The sequence below is a fragment of the Glossina fuscipes genome, unplaced genomic scaffold (assembly GCF_014805625.2).
Source record: "Glossina fuscipes isolate IAEA_lab_2018 unplaced genomic scaffold, Yale_Gfus_2 90, whole genome shotgun sequence".
NCBI classification, from domain to species: domain Eukaryota; kingdom Metazoa; phylum Arthropoda; class Insecta; order Diptera; family Glossinidae; genus Glossina; species Glossina fuscipes.
The window spans coordinates 2,805,258-2,827,548 of NW_023998444.1; the positions used below are offsets into that span (position 1 = coordinate 2,805,258).

At 33.2% G+C, this 22,291-nt stretch overlaps 1 protein-coding gene across 1 annotated transcript; it reads right to left on the reverse strand.

The window, feature by feature from the left end:
* Positions 1–5,173: 5,173 nt before the first annotated feature.
* LOC119638500 (synaptic vesicle glycoprotein 2C-like) lies at positions 5,174–18,471 on the reverse strand. The gene is made up of 10 exons (XM_038035310.1): positions 18,188–18,471; positions 15,139–15,508; positions 10,620–10,801; positions 10,363–10,544; positions 10,070–10,293; positions 9,855–10,017; positions 9,236–9,353; positions 7,639–7,798; positions 5,517–5,644; positions 5,174–5,440 (listed from the first exon to the last, which is right to left on the reverse strand). The coding sequence occupies exons 1-10, from the start codon at positions 18,246–18,248 to the stop codon at positions 5,385–5,387; spliced, it is 1,644 nt and encodes a 547-aa protein (XP_037891238.1). The 5' UTR covers positions 18,249–18,471; the 3' UTR covers positions 5,174–5,384.
* Between the last annotated feature and the right edge of the window lie 3,820 nt (positions 18,472–22,291).

The window sequence follows — 22,291 nt, forward strand, 5'->3', positions numbered from 1 at the left end:
AGGAGCTACTGGTTCAGCTTTTCAGGTGAATGCGATATTTTATTCCGTTTTTATATACCTCTTATTTTTATTCTATTATATTTTTATATGATTTGTTATAGGGCGTTACTAAAATAACTGGTGAATCGTGGGTTCAGTTTTGCCGCCTATTTACGCTCGAATAATTTTTTAATTTTTTTATGTTGTATTTTTTGTTATAAGCAAACATTTTCAATAAAGTTGAAAAAAAGAGAGAGCTGCAACAATATATTTATACTTTATATATATACTTATGTATACTTATGTATATATATATATATATATATATGCTTTATTTACTACTTTACTGTTGCTACTGTTTATTTTGTCTTTTTGTTTGTATAGATATGAGATTTCAACAGATTTTTTTCCATTGATTTGTCATGTCAACAGAGCTTTTTAATTTTTTATCTTTTTACATTTTAACCGATATATATGGCGGTTGCTTTGCCATTTAACAGTTTATTCCGCTACTGCTTTGCCATTTAACAGTTTGTTCCGCTACTGCTTTGCGTTTTAACAGTTTATTCCGTTACTGCTTTGTCTTTTAACAGTTTATTCCGTTACTGCTTTGCCATCCAACAGTTTATTCCGCCACTGCTTTGCCTTTTAACAGTTTATTCTGCTACTGCTTTGCCTTTTTATAGTTTATTCCTCTACTGCTTTGCCAGTTAACAGTTTGTTCCGCTACTGCTTTGCCCTTTAACAGTTTATTTCGCCACTGCTTTGCCTTTTAACAGTTTATTCTGATACTGCTTTGCCTTTTAACAGTTTATTCCGTTACTGCTTTACCATTCAACAGTTTATTCCGCTACTGCTTCGCCTTTTAACAGTTCACTTATCTACTGCTTTGCCATTTAATAGTTTATTCCGCTACTGCTTTGCCTTTTTGACAAAGCTCGTGATGAACTTTTCTTAATGCATTTGAAATTTGTGGCAAAAAACTGGCTGATTTCTCCACCTGCTCGCCGACAATAGACACCAGCAAAACGCAATCGCTCAATGACTTTATTTTATTGTTGTTCACATAAGAAGAATGCTTTAAAATTGGTGTTTCATAATTCAATTCAATTCAATTCAATTGCTGACATTCAAAATTGGTCATTTATATGAAATCATTTTTAAATTCATACAAATATCATTAGTATGGCATCGTGTAGGTAAAATCTAATCTAAATAAGATATATCTTATTTTGAAAGCAACTTGCAATGTACAGATTAATTGAATTTAAAGGAGTTATTTACAAAATTCCTTACTTGAATATCAATATCCCCAAGCTTCGCTAGCTTTATTAATTAATTAATTATTAATTGAGTCCACGATTAAGGGATTCTTTAGAATCTAGATCTGTTAGAATTGGCTGCCGCGAAAGTCGAAGCCATACATTTATAACCATTTATATAAGCAGTTATCGCACACTAAACGTGCATTAAAATAATTGAACAACATTACGAAGGTGGTTTAAAGGTGGTTTGAAGTTTTATCCATGGTATGAAAAAAATTTGATATCAGGTCTGCTTCCTTAGCTACAGAATGTTTCCGGCAGTGCTAATGTAATCTACAAAACCAAATATCCTGAATTCATTTATACGCAATTTTGATTTGCATGCAATTACAATAATTAAGCATTCATGGACAGGTAGACAAATTGATTGCAGCTCAACTGCAAGCAAGCAGTTATATCATTTCAATATTTATAGCCACATCGGCGAAGGATGAGGGGTTATATTCATTTTGTCAGCACCTTTGCAATACCCAAACAGAAAATACTTTGTATATATACAAAGTATATATATTCTTGATCAGCATCAAATTCTGAATCCATTGAAATACGTCTATCCGTCCGTGTATCTAGTTGTCCATCTGATGGTCTATGTAAAGTCTATTTTAAAGATCCACCTGCGCGTAAAAATTAAGGTTGGTGTTGAAAATAGGCCAAATCGGTCGAAGGACACGCCCACAGCGCCACGTAAATTGAGAACCCCTCTGTTTTCCTAACGGAATGAAAAATAGGTTTTTTTTTCATTACTCAGAAACTATGGCAGATAAATGTAGAAAAATTTGAACGCATATTCGACCACGCCTACCCAATATTATAGTATATCAAAATTCAATTTTTTTTGTTAACACTTTTGAAAGAGGCAGCAGCAAGCTTCAAAAACTTCACCAAATATTGGTGAATCTTAAATTTACAATGCACCTAAACATGTCCGTCTGTTCCTCTGTTCATCTGTCTCTCTGCTCAACTGCGTAGAATTTGCGGTAAACAATCTTCCGTTAACGAAAATGAATATATCGCCTACAAATTTGCAAAGGAGTTTGGAAGGACAAGCCCACAACAACCGCACCCGTATGCGACGTAAAGTTTTGTTTTGAAAATAGAAACAATCAGCTGAGTGAATAAATCATTATTAAGTGAAAAACTGTTATCAACGCTCTTAAGCTATCGAACTCGCTATCACTCAATGTCAAAACGATTTATTTTTATTAATTACGTGGTCAAGATGTACCGTACCGTGCCTCTAGCCCTTCAGTTTCACCATTTTTATAAATCCCGCCACCTTCTTTGGATCGGAGCACCATATCGTCTCCCGCGTGGTAATATGCTCGCCAAATACTTTGTGTCCGAACCTGCAGATGGCCTAACCTTTACATAGCATATGCTGCGTCGCCTACTCAAATTTTTCAGATGGTACCTGGGAGAATTATGAACCGTGTAGAAGTCGGTGGCTAAACGTAGGCCGCTTCTGCTTATCCTCCGCAAATTGTGTGTCCTATCGGAAGTTTTTATGAATCTATTTGATTTAAAGTGGCTCCGAAAGACTTCCATATCATAATCTACATATCTACCCTTAGCTTAGCATAGTTACGCCATCCATATCTGATGTAATTGTGTTCGCAATCGTATCCTAAAAGATTTCATAGTTTTATTAGCAAATTCCGCGATCATCATTTCCCCGAAATCATTTTTGAAACGAACAAGTGTCAAATGAATAAATGTCTAAAATGGAATAACAAATTTCATATTAATATTGTTTGTATTTGTTTTAAAAATATATTTAGCTCAGAATAAATTATAATCTTATTATATAAGTTGATCATCATTACATTGATCGATTATTATGCCGAATTTTGTGATTTATCTATTTTGTTTTCTTTTTTTTAAAGTAAATAAAAAAATAATAGCACCCAAAGATTTATTGTCCTCATAATAGTATCCGCCGATCCGTGTGAATGTTCGGCTAAAGTTTCACCTATCCATCGACGAGCTTCATTGACATCAGCAGCTAATCGCGGCTTGTCTGGACTACATTTTAAATCATCATTTACAACACCAACTAGAAGATCATCGCATTCAAGCCCTGCCCCAGCCTGAAGTTTCATACAATTACAGTCTTCAGGCATTTTTATACAAATGTTAATCGTATTCAAATCTGCATAGTAACCTTGACAGATTTCTTGGCTTTCAACTGTTACCTCGATTTCTACTAGTTCTTCGTTCTCATCGTATGTATGGACTTCGCAATCTTGTTTTTTCGGTAAGAAGTATTTTTTCCGTAACTTCATAGGAGCTATGAGTGAAATGCTACGGTTGTCTGCCTCCTTAGATTTTAGAATCTGGATTTGCGGCACACGACTATTATCAATTTCAAAATCATCTTCGAAGGTGAATATATCTTCGATTTCTCTAGTGTATGTCCCTGTGGGCGCGGTATCGTCCTTTTTCACTATTTGACACTTTATTTCTTCTGTTGGTCCATCAAATGCAGTTAATATGAAATTTTTTTTTAAAACAGCACCAGTGCGATCTGCGAGAGTTTCAGTTCCTTTTTTACATTTAACCGAAACAAAGCGTGTTGGGAATTCCGAAGGCACTTTGCCTTCGCATTCTTGGGTGGAAGCTTGTTGCATTCGAACGAATAGAATAAAAATTAAAAAATATGCAAATTTTTGTAATTTCCTCAACATTTTTGATAAAATAAACAGTTAATTGAATTAAAATATATTTGACAGAGAAAACTAAGGTGACGTGATGGTGAGACATTTATAAATGTACAAATGTGACATTTAAATTTTGGTGTTTATGATATAAGTATAAGGTAAAGTAAAATTTTGAATGTTTCATCTGTTATGAGTGAATCAAGACGCTTCTCAAAAGTTTATATGATAAGCGGAGAGCTCCAAATACGCTGATAAGCCATTTTTATCTATCGTGGATTTGCTTTCTTTTTCAAACTAGATTCCATTGAAATCATCTGTTGCTCATTCGTACTCCATGACGCGATCGATTTAAGAACATTTTCTGAATGCATCTAAGTGTGTCCGTCCTTCTGTCCATTTATTCTTGTGTTCAAACTACAGCTTGTGAATTTTCGAGATATATGTTGAAATTTTGGTAGACTGACCTATTGTGGCCCAAGGACAAACGTTATAGCAAATGTTTCGGGGTCGAATCATTTCTACAACCACCTTCCCTACAGCGTCTTATTTTGTTTATTTTGATGTAGGATATTTCTAAAATATCCTAAAAAATATTCGAAAAAATGCGACGATAGGTGGGCAAAAAGTGATATAGACAAACATCAGAAGGACAGACATATAAGCTTAAATGGATCTGTCTCAACTCCTTACCCCGCGCGCGAACAAAGTTACTCCTCTTTACTTAACTTAAATCGCTTTGATCTTTTATTGAGTTAAAAAGAAATTCTTTAAAATTTTACATATCATCATAAAAATTTAAAACAATGTATACTAAATTTTATTGCTAGTAACATAATTCATCTTGATTATATACAAAAATATATTTAGAAAATCCATTAGATCTTCGATTCATTGGTTAATTCGAATCTCTGGAAAGTCTGTCTGTCATCTTTTGTATATAAATTTAGTAATACCTTTGCAGATATCAAGATGTTAAGAAAGCCGCACAGCAGCGATCCTTGGATATATATTTTTTATGTATTTATTTATTATGTATATTGTGTATATTGTGTACAAACGGAACTTAAATTTATTTATTTATTATTATTATTATTATAAATATTATTATAGTTTTAAATTAAGTGTATAATGGTGTAGGCCTACGGGGGAGTCAGCCATTCAAAACAATTGGCAACGCACCTATCACGATACCTCAAAAGTGGTGTGGAAAACCGTGATAAGAATTTTAACTAAGGTGAGTGGTAATATACTTAATGTTACATATTCATATTCATACAATATGTCAATTTCCATTTTCAGATGTCAGAATACTAAAAATACGATACAAGAAAAATACGAGAAAATTTTCGGGTACTATTTCAAACAAATGTCTCGTCCTAAAGGAAATCATTTTTGGCTATCGACATCAGATTCAAAGCATTCATCAAAGAAACAATAAATCTGTCTCTTTGGGTAATAAGCAAGACAGTATACTGGCAACTGTAAATTAAATAAATTTTATTATAATTTTATTTATACAGGATATATAGATATTAGTCTGTGTGTGCATACTTACAGATTGTCATCGAACTGACCATTAAAAAGGGCGGCAAACAACCGTATTCCATAAAAATGGGGAACAATAAATTACCCGACAAAGAACCTAAACGACCGAACATCATTGATAATGACGCCACAGAAGTTCTGCATAAAGGAAAGAAGAAAAGAATTGATTTGAATTGAATAACAATACAATTGTTTTATGCCACTTAGCTGCTCCGGTGTTAAGAAATTTTCCGACTCTACAATGTGATCAAAAAATAAGTGAGATTATTATAGACGGGCAAGGCCGACTATACCGATACCTTACACGACTTCACTTCACCTAGTATAGTTATTCACTCGCGTTAGCAATAAAACTTCAAAAATTGGACATTATTTTCATGCAAAGGCATACTTTTCATGGATGATGGTCAAAACGTCATCTGACTTGATCAAAATTTAATAAACTCTCCATATAATTTCTCTCCATATAAGGCCTTGCTTTTTATGATAGCCTTTACATATGTTAGGGCCTGAAAAATCGATCTATGAACTAGCTTTCATCATAAAATATTAAAAATTAAACCTTTTTCTGAAGCGCATACTACTTATGAGGAATTTCGTATAGAATGGGATCCAAGAAGTAGACCCCTGCATGGTTCAACTTGGTACACTTTATTTTTATGACAAATTACTATCATTACGAAATTTCTATTGATAATTGAATATAAATGTTTGCATTTCCTGAGAATACTTATATGCCGGTATATCCGAAAAATAGATCTACGTGCTCCAAATTGATTAAGGTTGACTCCTTTGTCTATTTACTATTACGAATATTCATCATGAAATATTGAAAATTCGACCTTTTTACCATATGAAGATTCTATTTTCGTACGAAAATATAAGTGGGCGTGCAATAATTGTTCCACCCGAACCAAATTTTTCAATATTATATCAGCTTATAAGGACAAAGTGCTGCAATTCAGTGAGTTTCGTCAAAAAATTCTGAAAATTGTGATTATTATGATTTTTCAAAGGAAGGGAAGTGGTCGAAAAATTGAATCGTTCTGAACCATTTTCAAGTTTTCATTTCAAATTTCATGCAAATGAACTCAAATGTGCATGGACAGACGTCAGACGGCCAAACGGAGAGACAATGTAGTGAAAGCTGCGACCATAACTAGGTGAACTTTTGATGTAAACTTTGTGGATAATTTCGAATCATGAAATTTTTGTTGTTGTTGTGTTTTAAAAATTGGGAAAAACGTTGACATAAGTATGTTGCATCGGGCGGCCGGTAGTTTGGAATTTAGGAGAATAAATTGGAATTTTTTCCATTACACATTCTCTTTCTCTCTCATTCTGTTTTGTAATCATAATATTTATTTGAAATAACGCCGTAGGAATCACTAGCTACAAATTTATATTATTATGCCCACCACTGTAATATGTGGATATACTCATATTGTTTTTTCCATACTGTATGTAACACCCAAAGGAAAGCTTTAGAGACCCTATAAAGTGTATATGTTCTTGAGTAGTGTGAAATTTTGAGTTGATTTAACCATATATGTCTGTCTGTCCGTTGTGTTTTGTTGGCATTCTCCTGGTCGCTGTGGTAGAAACATTGAAAGTTGCTGTACGCATGTTGGTATTGAAAACTCACAAACTCACGAGTAATTAAATTTAATTTTTTCCCCTTTTTTAGGGTTTTATGTTCATTTATCAATAGCCAAACAAGATGGAATGTTTGAAACTATTTCGTATGCTGCTCAAATGCAGATACATTATCTGCTTAAAAATGGGTTAATCCCAAAATGAATATGATAGACATCGCGATTAATTTTTTCTTAATAATACCAGCGATATGGGTATCAAATAAAACAACTTGGAGCGAAGTATACGAAAAGTATAGTAGTGGGTGTGCGAGGTTCGGCACCCGCCGAATATCACTTTCCTACTTATGTTTCATTTAAGACAATCAAAGGATTGGGAAATTCTTTTTATATCTCTGTATTGATAGCATTTAATGCTAGCCGGAGGAGACAATATCTAAAGAATGAATTCAATGTACTAATATCTCCTTTCCGAGAAATCTGAATGGCTTTTCGACGTTTTTTATGTGAAAATGATTATAATTTTAGAAAATTTACCTTAGAGTTGTAGGAAATAATGTCAATATTAAACCATTTAAGCTGGCTGTTGCTATACTGGATATATTTACAAATAAGGCGGATATTATTAAAGTCGCTAAGCTGTCAGTGGACCAATAAAGACCTATACCAAATAAAGCGGCCACAAATAGAGAATAGTCTGTAAAAATAGTAATAGAATCAAAGAAAAGAAAAAAAGGTTATGTACGTATGAGTTTACAGAAAATTTAAGTGCTTGATCAAGTGACTTTAATTTGAGATTATTTGAGGTTATGTGTGTTAAGAAAATAAAATGCAAATAGCGACAACTTGTAGCGATAAGGCTGTAAAAATAATAATAGAATCAAAGAAAAGAAGGTTATATACGTATGAATTTATAGAAAATACAACTGCTTTATCAAGTGACTTTAATTTGGGTTTAGGGAAAAAAGAAACAGCGACAATAAGCACAGAATAATCTGTGAAAATGGTTATATACGTATGAGTTTGTAGAAAATGCAAGTGTTTGATCAAGAGACTTTAATTTGAGGTTATATGTTTCTTGAGATTATTTGAGGTTATGTGTATTAAGGCAGTAAGTCGCGAGGAAGTTGTGAAAATAATGATAAAATCAAAGAGAGGAAAAGAAGATTGTAAATATAAGGTTATAAATACAGAAAAAAGGATTAAACTCGTATGAGTTTATAGGAAATACAAGTGCTTGATCAAGTGAAATCAATTTGAGATTATATAATTATTTGGGGCTATGTACGCCATATATTGTTTGTAAGTTAAGTTATTTTTATAAGGTCGTGCTGCTAACGAGGAAGACATGAACTGGCAGTCAAGAACGTGTGTATTTATAGCAAGTCTTCTTTGAATGAGATCTATTTTGGATAACTTCTTCCATGCAATCTTTCCTGCCATCCCTTGAAATGCTGTTTGTTACTGACTATTGATAGTCAATTTGAAGCCTTTTTCGAATTTTTCGTTTAGCTGTTAGGATAAATAAAATATTTCGGTATTGCAAGATGTGAAGGCTTTTGAAAACCACTTAATCAACATGACATTTCAAATATTGAGTTTCTTCTGGAAGATGCTCGATGCATTCTTTTCTTTGCGCCGGACTGTTGGGTAGACGTTTAGTCTGACGAAGAGCATTACCAAAATAAAAGAAACTGTGTTACATTGCTGGGCGCTCACTTCATTCATAGAGCCCTTAAGTATGCAGAAAGAAAGCTCGTTCTTTCCGAGGCTCGTGACCCTTTAAAATTTCCAATTGTACATTGGTTGACTTTGGTTGACGATTATATGCATTATTAATATGAAAAAAATTTCATATCATCAATCATTCATTTACATTTCTCCAGTGTGGAAACCACTTGCAATTAAACCTTGTTAATCAAAATGTTCGTCTTTTTCCGCTTCTGTCGTTTCTTTCGAAGGCTATAAACGCAATTAGACCGCCCATATATTCTCATGTCTGCAAAATAATTTCAATTTTTTAACATAGAGGACGTAAAAGTGTTATAGGTTACTGGGCAGATGGCATCGTCAAAAATAATATGCGTGTAGGTGTTTCGTTGAGGATTTTTATTTTTCTTTTAACGTAACTTACTTGCCAAACGTTTTGGACCCAAAACTCTAATTATAAACATAGCACAAAAATAACCCAACAAACCAATCACGGCGACGATTATATTATTTAAATACATATCCATAGAAATATTTTTATACTAAAAAGAAAAGATCAAGAATAAAAATTTAAAAAAATTAACAAAGAAAAGGAAAGAAAGGAATTAGAAAGGCAGAGAAAGAGGCGTGGATGTAGAAAAAATGAGAGAGAGAAATAGCCATAGAAACCGAGAGTTGGAGCATGAGCGAGAGAGAGAAAGAGAAAGAGAGAGAGAGAAAGAAAGAGAGAGAGAGAAAGAGAGAGAGAGAGAGACAGAGAGACAGACAGACAGAGAGAGAGAGTGAGAACGAATAAAGAATGGAAAAGAGAAGCGAACAGAAGAGGATGCATAAACGGGAGAAATAATGGGAATGAGAGAGACAAGAGAACAAAAGAGAGTAAGTAAAAAAAAAAATACTTAATAGAGAAAGCCATGGGAAATTACATTTATATCAAAAACATGAGAGGAGGAAATAATGGGGATGAGATAGATAAAGAGAACAAAGTGGAATAAACAGAAAAGAAAACTTAAGAAATGCAAAGAATGACAAGTGAAGCTTACCGCGCTGCAATCGCTAGTATAACTTTGAACATCTTGCGTTTTATTTACGCTGAATTCCACAATAGTGCACAAATCTGTAGAATCACTTGCATCCGTATGTAAAGCCTCATATTTAGAGATTGAAGCAAATAGTTGCGGCAACCAAAGCCGTATCGAATTCAAACTAGAGAAAAAGTCATTAACTCATACATAAGTTTAGCTTTAACGAGACTTACCCAAGCAATAACGCAAATAGCATCAAGTATACATGCAGAGAACGGCTTAACAAAGGCTTATGAAACATGGGTCTCATCTGAAGCCAACCATCGTGTAGCGATTGCTTAAATGATGTCGTTTTCCGACTTTTATTTAATTTTGATGATTTACCCTCCACCGTGAAGATCGCTGATGGAATGTGAATCGAATCGCGGCTGGGAACTTCTTCGATTAGTTGTCGTATCTAAATTTCAAAAATTTTCTTTAATAAATTTCATTCTTAACTTTGCTTAACAGTGTTTTTCTTCTCCACCGGATACAAGTCTTTCGATTGACGTCTATTAACCGCATAAATCTGTTGAAAAACATTTAAGGCTTCCGTATTACGACCCTGAGACATTAAAAACTTGGGACTTTCGGGCAAAACAAGAAATATTATACCACTTAATAAACTTGGTAAACCGCAAATGAATAAAAATATTTGCCAAGTGTGTACTGTGGGATAATAAAAAAAAAAAAAGAAGCGTGTTATAGGGGAAAACACATTTCTTTTTGTTACCTTTTTATTACCTTTAAAACTGCTTTGTGTTATAAAATCCCAATCTTGCGGCAATATTAACCAGGCTAGCATGGGTAGTATTAAACTAGCGAACGACTGTATTAAGCCTAGTATCATGGATAAACGTGGTCTATTTTTTGCATTATGAAACTCGGTTAGATATGTAAATAGTACCGCACAAGGACCGTTAGCTCTGTAATAAACAATGAGATAAAAAGTAGATAATATTAAGCTTGGAACATATTGTTACGAAAATCATGCATTTGATAAAATTGCAAGAAAACTATCTGATTTCGTGGGGAGTGAAAACCTTGAAATAGTGAAACAGATGCTATTCGGTTTTGTAGACGGGCAGATGGACAGATGAACATATGCATAGGCTTAGGTGCATGCGAAATTTGAGACTGGCGAAGAATTTATATACTTCATGGGGTTTTTCAAGGTTGTTTCTACGCGTTATAAACTTATTGAAAAACAAAATAAATTTCAATGTTCTATAATATTGGCTAGGTGTGGCTTTTGTTATTTTTATACAGATACTACAGCATCACCCATAGAATATGGATTCATTTATTTGGTGTAGTTATTGAGTGATAAGCAAAAATCAATTTTTTACAACTTTTCAAAAAGAAGGATTCTCAGTTTACATGATACTGTAGGCGCGTTCTTCGACCGATTTGGTCGGCCTTCAATACCAACTTGCGTACAAGAATTTCAAATAGTTTTGCTTAATTTGAAGTCAATAGTTTTGTTTTTGCGCCCAGAAAAATGCTTAAAACAGATGGACAGATGCACAGACAGTAATGGTCCGGTTTAATAAAAAGTGAGTCTAACTCCCGTCCTTCTTGATGTTTTGTGCGTTCGCATCCTATACCAAAAAATGCTCGATTCGAAGTATTATTACTAAGTTAACCCAAGAATATATGGACAGGCGTCAAATAGAGAATCGAACCGGCGGATAAAGAAAATGATTCTAAATCGATCGATATATTAAAAAGTGGATCTATCTCAAACGTCCGTACGCAGTGTACCACAAGAGGTGTAGAATATAAATGAACGAAGAAGAAATGAACAGCAATTTTTTCAATTGAATCGTGATTCGAGCGAAGAAAGCAATATCTACGATATATAAAAACGGCTTATCAACATTAACAAAATGAACCCTACGCGCCTCATGTAAACTCTTGAGAAGTTCTTAATAAATCTTAGAGAAACATTTGAAATCTCATTTAGCTCCACTTATTTTTACCATAAAGACCAAAGTTTAAATTTTACATTTATATTTTTCAATTTTTATTCTATTTGTTCGAATGCAACAAATTTTCGCCCAAGAATACAAACGTCAGCCTTCGCTCTTTACTCATGCCTTTGATTCGAAAAAAGAAACGGAAAATATCCCAAATCTCACTGGTGCTGTTTTAAAAAAAAATTCGCCTTAATTGTCGTCGCCAACGGTAGAAATGAAGTGTCAAATAATAAGGGACGGTCTGCAGACGGATTTCTCCCTGAAAATATACTACAAATAATCGGCGTGTACTCCAATTGCAGATTTCAAAATTTAATGACCGAAGAAACGGTAGCAGTGCAGCGCTAGATCCTTTGAACTTAAGGGGAAAAATCCTTTCTGCGAAATGGACAAGAACGCGAAGTCCATACAAATGATGACAACGAAAAGCTGGTAGAAATACCGGTAACAGTTGTTAGGCATGCAGTCTGCGATGATTTCTACGAAGGATTGAATCCGATGAACATTTGTGTAAAACCGTCTGAAGACTGTCCGCGTATCAAGCTTCAGGCTGGGAGAGGATTCGAATGCATTGGTGGTTTAGCTGGCATTGCAAATGATAACTGTGATTGTGGCCCAGGAAAGCCGCGATTATGCGCTAATGTCTATGAAGATAGCCGCTGCATAGGTGATACTAGTTGCTATGGTCCATACGGATCGGCGAATACTATGTGAAGACAATAAACGTTTGGGTGATGTTGTAGTTCGCACTGTAAATGATGACCGTAATTGTGATCAAGGCAAGCCACGTTTATGCGCTAATGTCTACGTCGCCGAATAAGTCAAATTATGGCCGATGCTCCATTAGATATATCCATGATATATACTCTGAAGCGAATTAGTTTTTGCTTGCATTTATTTTTATATTTACATAAAAAAAAAAGAAAAAATTAACTAAATTTGCAATAATCAATCAAAAAATATAATGAGCAAATTATATAAAAGTATTATAATTTAATCCGAGCTATAGATTATTAATTGGATACAAAAAAGAAAAAATTAATATGAAATTCTTGTCTTTTTTTTTTTTCTATTTTAGACATTTGTTTATGACATTTCTACTTCTAAGATAAGTAAAAACATTATAGTCGGGCAAGGCCGAGTATGAGATACTTTACATAACTTCACTCGTTTGGCCGTTTCGGACAATTCGGCCCATTTTCAATACTAACGACAAGAAGAAGAATTACCAATGTTTCTGTCAAATGTGAAGTCGTTGGCTTCATTTTTGCGGCCGGGAGAATTTTTACAATAAACTTTATAGAGGAGACATTAGAAGATGACGGGCACAAAGACATGTTTACAGCAACTAAGAATGTAAGGCTGATCAAGATATTATATACAATTGGTGGGATCTCTGAGGCTTCCGGTTGTGGGCGATGCGTGCGGTGAACGTTTTGACAAAGTGAACATGCCCCTCATTCTTCGGTGATGGGTTATAAAATTGATATATCGCAGGCTATGTGTTAGATGTCATAGCTTTTTGGCTATTAGAAGCGCACTGTACTCATTATATCAATTTGATCTGCGGCGTATATGTCGGTACATAAGAATCTGGAAATTTTTTATTATATTTTATAAGCAAATGATTAGCCCAACCACTTGGAGTCTCCCACTGATCAAGAATATATTACATGTTTCTGACTTAAGCAAAGAGAATTCTTGCCTTACTTCGGTGCTGACGAAAGAAGAAACGATTTTGTATTGAAACTTTACGCCTCTTCCAGCTCCTTTATCGCAAGCAAGTCAGATAGGCCCGCCATTAAACTTGTTGAATATTATGAATAAAAATTTCCCGCAATATTGGCCTTCACGAATATTTTTCGCTGTCAAGTCAGATGGTCACTGCTAATATTATTTATTAATAAAACTTTTTCCGTGGTTTCTGAAAGGCTACTCTTGTAGCATTTCGTTCTCTATTTCGAAAAAAAGCGAACACTCCAAATTATGTCTTCAGCAATCTAAGAAAGAAAAAATCCAGGCATTGGAAAGTATTTGACGGTTGGCACAGGTAAAAATTTGACAATCATCCACCCGCCATCTGTACCATCCGTGGATGCTTCAGGACAAGTTATACTTAACGGCAGTATTTCATGAAAATGTTTTAACTTTCACAACCGAAGCTAGTGGTACGCTTCACGGTATGAACGTTGCCCATGAAAACCAATTCAAAACTGTTACTATCCCTAATCTATCAATTTCGAGCTGGATCTCCATTAACAAATTGAAGAATACCATCATAACATGTGATGATTAGAATAAAACGTTTTGGTTACTTAGTCTAAGGGGAAATTGAATTTGAAAATGAACAAGTTAATCGAGCGGCAAAAGTCTGCTGCTTCTGTATCTCTATTATGTAAAAGTTTGACTTTTAGAGATGCATTGTAAGAAAAGTTAAAGAGATAATTATGGAGGCCAACCTAATATCCGCGCTCCTTCTATATTAACCTTCACGTATGTGCTCCATTATATCCAACAATTATTGGCAAAATAAAGACCAAACAGCTTTACATCAATGGATTATTCAGTAGTCTTTTCCTCCAATCTATAATCGTGGACAGAGTCTTCAAATGGCGCTACTGCCTTATGGCTTTGTGGCTGCCTAAATTTTACCTTTTCTTAGAAAAATTGCATGCGGAATAACTAATCCTACGGGCATTTTGAAAACTACTAGAGTGAATATCGAATTTCCTTATCTAAAATGGAGCCGATAGTCTATGTTGGCAGTAGTAGTGTTAAGAATTGATTGCATTAATCTAAAATAATAATAATTTGCTAAAAGTTATAGCTTCTTCGACTAATACAATTCTACTTTAAGAATGTATGTAAAGAACTCTCTCTCTCTCTCTCTTTCTCAGTTTTCATTAATGTTATTGCAGATATCTCTCTTTCTCTCTGCAAGCAAATATGAAAGACCGCGAGTAAGCCTTAAAATTCTCAGACCCTCGGCGTGTACTTTTTCTTCTTTAAAAGCGTAGCATAGATAATTAGAATAAGACGATTACCGTTCCTAGATTAAGTAAATAGATAGCGATAGGCCCGTTAAACATTGTAATCGGAAGAGAAGAAGTCTCAACAAAGAACCCTTCCCTACCTACTTTCGATTTTTATTAATTCCTTAAGTTTACAAACTGGAGGACATTTCCTCATTGGTGGATGAAATAGTGCAACGCGTTAGATATTGAAATAAATAAAATGAAAGTATAGCTTATTATGAAATTGAATTTATTTATGTGTATACTTACGCAAAGCCTTCGATAAATTTAAATACGATAAGCATTTGGAAATTTTGACTTAAAGAACAGCAAGCTGAGCTTATGGCATCCGCTAGACAACCTATAACTAAAATCTTTTTACGTCCTTGCGTGTCTGCTAAGTAGCCCCAAACGATCGCAGATGTTATCATGCCAGCGTAAGTGACTGCATTTAAAGCACCTTTATTAAGTAAGGTTAATTTAAGATCGCACTCAGCTATCGGCAGAATATATGAAATTGCTGTGCTAGAGAAGATATTCGCCGTAGAGCACAATATAGTTATAAGTATTAAGATACAGTTAAATAGGCCAAAACCAGCTGAATCGATGGCTTCTTCAAAATTAGCAGGCTTAAGAAGATCTTAAAGAGAAGAAAAAATGTTGCAAAAAACGAAAAAAAAAAAAAACTGTAAGCATATGTTCGTACAATTCTAAGGATTAATTTATTATCATAAGCAATAGAAAATTATCTTAAGACGACCTATTTGACGATGCCTTATGTGTAATTATAAAAAGGTTTTAGTTACACATTGACCACAGTCTGCTTGTTTATTTTCCTGGTTTATACAATCGTATAGCTAGGTACGTAAGACATTTGGCTATCACGTCAGCGGGCCTGGTCTGAATTCCCCGTGCGTTTGATTACACTTTAATTATGATTAGCGTGCAGTCGATCGGTAAAAGCATAACATTTATTGGTCGGTGTAGCGACTCCTTGTCTCTCTCTCTATCTCTCGCTTTCTCTCCTCACATTTTTCGAACCATCACCACATTACACATATAGGGAATATCCCTTGAGTGAATGATCATAAGAGAAAAAAAAATTTTTTATATGAGGTTTAGTAACTCTTCGTAAACGGCTTTGATTCGAGTTAACTTTTTCAAACTAACCTAAATTCAAATTCGTCTTTAAAAAAGTTCAAAAGAAAATGATAACTACAACTAACGGAAATTATTCAAAATCTATTACATTTTTCGTTATGACTTTATAATCCACTGATCGTTAAATACCTTAGCTACTGTTTTGATCATGAAGTAAACGAAATTGACCTGGTAATGTTATAGTAAGACTTACTTTTCACGAATACCCTCAAAATAGGTAATAGTGTTCGAAAAATAAAGTTATATCGTTCGAATATTGAAATATTAAATATGTATTTCGAATCATTGTTCGATGCATCGATTTTCATCATAAAATGCTACCAATTCGACTCGGTTATCCTAAAAGCTTCCATTTTCTGTAAGAATGTCAATAAGTGAATGTGAGGAGTTCTCTAAAATATAATTCCATTCTAATCAAATTTTCAATATTCATTTACTATCATTCATGTGCTACGAAAATGGTATTTGTTACCGAAACATGAACCGGCTTAGTAAAGTTAAACCTAACTTTTCAATAAACGTTTATTATTTTCGTTATGAAATGCTACGAATTAGATGCAGTCGCCCTGAGAAGAAACTTGATGTAGTACATGCGAATGTGGAATCACTATCTCGGTGAGCAAATCTTGGTATAAAATACCGAAAGCTACACTTTGTTGCCTTATAAAGATTTATTTTGTATTGGAGTGGATTGGGAAAATGATCCTATCTCTTTTAAATTTTCCATAAATGTAAAAAAATGTGGAAAACTTTCTTCGAAAAACGCAGTCTTATCGAGGACTGGAATAATTGGGATGTCATGTTATAGCGAGAAGACGTGCAGACATACGGAGAGACAGTGAATTCGCAAAATGTTCACGAATCGATTGACATAATAAAAGGTAAATCTATTTCAATTTCTTCAGACAATTTAGACACCTTGCAAGTGGTGTAGGATATCAACAGATCTTGGAGATTTACTTTCATATTTCCTTTTAATCTTTCGACACTTTCATGAATAGTTCATCCTAAGTAGCATTCTAACTATTAGGAATTATAAATATTACATACTTCGTCATTGGATGTATGAGGTCCGCCTTAAATTTTTGAACACAGTATAAAATTCCCCTCAAATTTTGAACGTAGGCACAAGTTCCTCTTGCTTTTTAAATATGACACAAAATTACCCTTAATTTTTGAACGTAGAAGCAACTTTTTCTTACTTTTTAAATATGATATAAGACTCCTCTTAATTTTTGAATGTAATATAAAACTCCATTAAATTTTTGAAGGAAGAAGAAAGTACTTCTTACTTTTTACATTATGATATGAAATTCCCCTTAATTTTTGATTGTCGTATAAAATTGCATTTAGTTTTAGAGCATGATACAAAGTTCCCCTTAATTTTTGAACATGGTTTAAAATTCCCGTCAGTTTTTAAACGTAGTATAAAATTATTTTCAATTTCTGAAGCTGGGCGCAAGTTCTTCTTTCGCTTTTTAATTAATATATAAAAGTCCCCTTAATTTTTGAACATAATATAAAATTCTCATAAATTTTTATATAAATAAAATTATTTATACATATAAAATGTATAAAATTATTTATATATATAAAATATATTTTTATATGTATAAAATTATCTTCAATTTCTGAGCATAGGCGTGAATTTCTTTTTCCTTTTTAGAGTTGACATAAGACTGCCATTAATTTTTGAATATAATATGAAATTCACCTTCGTTTTTGTACATGATATAAAATTTCTCTTGATTTTTAAACGTAGCACTAGTTTCCCCTTAATTTTTTAAATATGAAGCACAATTTTCCATAAATTTTTGAATGCAATAGGAAGTGTTTGCGAGATTAAGCTTTTGCTTTTTCGACCTCGTTTGCTATAACATTTTTATTTTAGAAAAATGAACTAAAAGCAATTTTCAAAAAATCAGTTTTGATTTCAATTGATTTTAATTTCCTATATATAAATTGTGAGAAGGATTTTTTCAAATGCTATCAATAGAAACCTATATATGCGAAGGAGAGATTTGAAAGTATGTATGTAAGTATGTAATTTTGATGAGGAAATTTTTCGAAAAGATTAACAATATATTTGAGCTTTCTTTTCTTTGTTTTGTGGTTTTTTTTTTTTTTATTTTTTATTTCTTTATATCTAAGACTTTACCTTTATTTTTAGTGATTTTATTATCCGTAATATTTTCATTCATTTTGTTAGAGTTATTCATTAAAAACAAAGAGATGATTTCCTACGAAGAGATTAATTGCGTTTTTTTTTTTGTTTTGTTTTTTCTTTTTTTTTATATAAAAAAAATTTTTTTTTCCACACGTTCAACGTAAATATGTTATTAAGTCAATTAGTAAATAGCTACCATTAAAAAGCACATGGTAAGGCAATGATTTTTAAGTGTTGTTGCTATCTCCGATTGACGTTAAAAGACGTTCTATTCTATTCTATTTGCCGAATTGACCGATGGGCGAGCGTTAACTATTGATTCTCCTTTTATGTTATTGTTGGAATTTGTATGTAAAATTATATCTAACAAGTTTAAACATTAGTTGAAGACTATATGCGGAGGCTGATAATCATTTTTTAAATGAGTCTCTACACGCTTTGATTTTATGGTTGACAATTAGATATCTTTGCTTTTTATCCAGATAAGCTTTACAAATATATTTTTTTTATTTGTAAAAGTTTACAGTGAGTGCAGTGAGTAATCATTGTTATGATTGCTGAACATCATTTCAAGCTTCCCCGTTATAAATCTAGTTATAGTATTAACATAATCGATTATAGATAGATAGATAGATTTAGATCGGAGTTCAATATACTCCAAAATGAATATTTTCGTATAAAATTAACATTAAATTTAAAGGTTTTTTTTTAATCCATTTACGGGCTTAAGTTTACATGAACGTTTGTGAGAGGTAAAAGATGATAATAACAAAAATACGTCAAAGATAAAGTTCGCAGCGCTTCCTTCAAGCGATACCATTACAAATATACAAGCTTGGTAACTCTAACGAACGGGATTAATTATTCATATATACTAACTGTAGAAATTGAGGTTAAGGTGAAGGTAAAAACAAGCTTGCGCCGAGGGAAATGTTCCTGGCTTTTCCTCTAATAAGTCACATAAAAAACAATACAACCTTAGTAAAGCGAAACGGAACAAGCGGCATCACTCTTATATATACACACATATATATTTTTATCTATTCAGGTATATACATATATATAAGTGGGGTTAAGGCGAAGCAACAAAGAAACATTTGCGGTCAGGAGGTGGGGCTTTTCCCCCGTTAGAAAGCATTAGTATCTGCACGATTGGTCCAATAGATGAGAATAGTAGCTGCCAAGTCAATGTTCGCAGAGCAGTTCAGTTATACTTGTAGTGCATGCTCAGCCGGTAAAGATTATCGATTGGACAGACACACAGTTACTGCTCTGCGGCCAACGTTCTCTTTCCTAACATCTTGTTGACCGTCACAGTGCAGAGTCGCAAAACTTCTGATTGATGATCAGTCACATCGAACTATAAAGATTATAATTTAACTTTGGAAATCGGAAATTCCGCAAGGCTTAGATAGATACGAAGGGTAACAATGAAGTCGGCATGCGCGTATTGAATCTCCAATGCGGCAGACGACATAAATCTCATCGATAAGGGCCACATATCGCCAATGCTGCAGTGTCACCGTATCCCTCTTCCCTTATTTCTTTCTTCCATCACCGTATTTGCACACTCAGAGGTGACATCCCCAGAGTAGTCATAAACGCCTGGCGTCGCTCTATATTGCGACGATGCCGCACAGCGCAAATCTTTAATGGGTCGACTTAGGTTAACTAGGAATTTTTTGTGGCTTCATCGTTAATATTCCGCAAACTTGCTCCGTCCAACTACCAGTCCTTTCCTCCTCTGTGGAACGCTTTTAGTACGTACCTAATATTAATTGGACGCACATAGAACAGAGGTATGTAAAAATGACTTGATTCAGATTTTCATCCAAAAACTTTATAGCAATGGTATATGGATTTTGTCCGAAGAACGAAGAATACAAATTAATTCCTTTTCGCGTATAACTTTTACAAAATTTATTATTTATTTAATATAGAAATTTTAATGCTTTACAATACCAATATAATATACATTTGCTATAATCATTTTAAAGGTAAACTAGAATTTGGCAAAAACATCGCAGATATTAAGGCACCTGAGGATACAAAAAAAAAGTCAATATATTATTAAAGTGGAAATAATGAAAACAGAATAATTTTACTTTTTAAAAAAAATATTTAAAGCTAAAGGCTTAAGATAACTCTCTTCTTTTTTTTTTGTAATAATACAAACAATCGTAATAATGTCTCATTTTTTTATTAGGGTTTATAAAAAGAGGACTGTTTTCTAAAGGCTAATACCAATGAGAATAATTTATTTTTTGCTAAGATAATACATTTTCGTCATGGATGTATATAACTATAGAGTGAATTTAGCCACCATTATACCCTACATCAATTATCGTACAGGGTATAGCAAGTACACCAGAAGACTTAAGATGGAACTCACTTTTTATAATATCGAATGATTTCAAATCACTGTCGGACTCGACCTAAACTTGGCTGTCTATCAGGCTGTCTGTCATAAGGATGTCCATTTATCAGTCACTTATCAGTCCTTCCTTCAATCTGTTCATCTGTCCGTGTCTCAGCCAGCCCCCTACGTTTATCAGTCAGTTCGTTTATTTATCTTATATCTGCCCATATTTTTTGTGTTCAACCTATAGGTCCCAATTTTATTTTGACGAAATTTGACATATTGACGCGATTTTCGCTTAAGTGTGACTCCTATTGAAAATGGCTTAAATTGCACCGTTCCACATATAATGCCTTTTTTTTGGAAAGAAATAAGCCCATTCCATAAAGTCTAGGAAAGTAAGCTATCGTATGACAAGAAAGTCTAATTTTCAAATGGTTCGTAGTACAGGTTAGCCCGTAATAGTAATTTGGCATAAAAATTAACTGTAGGAAAGTTAAAACGCACGATACCATATCTATATGTGAATGTTTTCATGAAAGCTAGGCCTTAATATGGTAACAAAGTCTCATTTGTAGTTTCTTCACAATTAAAACAGGGGAAGAATAATAAAATCTTCGTGATAATTGAATTTCTTAAATTTGGTCTGCGTCACATTTCGAGCCCTCTACAAATTAATGGTTTTCATGACGTCATTTTAATGATTTTAATGATAATGTTATCGTGAAACTGAGTGAAGAATTGTATTCGATGTAGAGTATATAATAGTTGGCTTTGTTCGACTATAAAATTTTTAATTTTTTTTTTTCTTAAGAAACCATGTCGTTTATATTAAAACCACTTGAATATATACCAGATGTTAAAAATTAAATTTAGTTTTTAATTTTTATTTTATCGCTAGTAGAAAAATTTTCACACAACATAATTATACGTAATTATGTTTGTTTAAAATTTGAAAAATTAATAAAAATTAAGAAAAATATCTCTGAAAAGCGTATTGTTTGTTATTCCGAAATATCGTTTAGAGACCTTTTGAACTTTGTACCACGTCTTCGATTAGATTATGAAAAAATTGTTTCGCTATCCAATATTGTCGCAAGCCCTATTATATTCTATTTATACTGAACAATTTACTCGCAAGCCCTATTATTTTTATCGCAAGCCCTATTATTTTTGTCGCAAGCCCTATTATTTTTGTCGCAAGCCCTATTATTTTCTACTTATTTATGTAAACAATTCATAATAGTAATCAGCTGCAATTTGAAAGTATGATGAAGAATAAATGACAGCATTCTTCGTTCTTACTATGAAGTTTATGAAATCATTTACGTTGATGGAACTCTTTAGGAATTAATTATGTGATATAAGTTATATACATGATGTAAACACTCAATAATTTGCATGCAAGAATAGTGCATCGCTACTTAAGTATTCGCATGATATATATTTTTTCTTTTTGCATATTTACATGAGACAAAAATAGTGTTAGGAAGAATTAAATAAATTTCATATATAACACGTAATCAATTAATGTCAAATATTTTTTAAGCAGTATATGGCCCGTTTTCTTGTTTTTTCAGATCGTCCCCAAAACTGACAGCTGTGTTCAGTACTTTTTTGCAAAGCACTATAAAGAGATACACTATTGCACAGCGTATAGAAATCGCTGGTTTATATTTCATTGCATGGCTTCGTAAATAAAGAGTAAAGAAAATCTACTTGCAGTACTGCTAAAG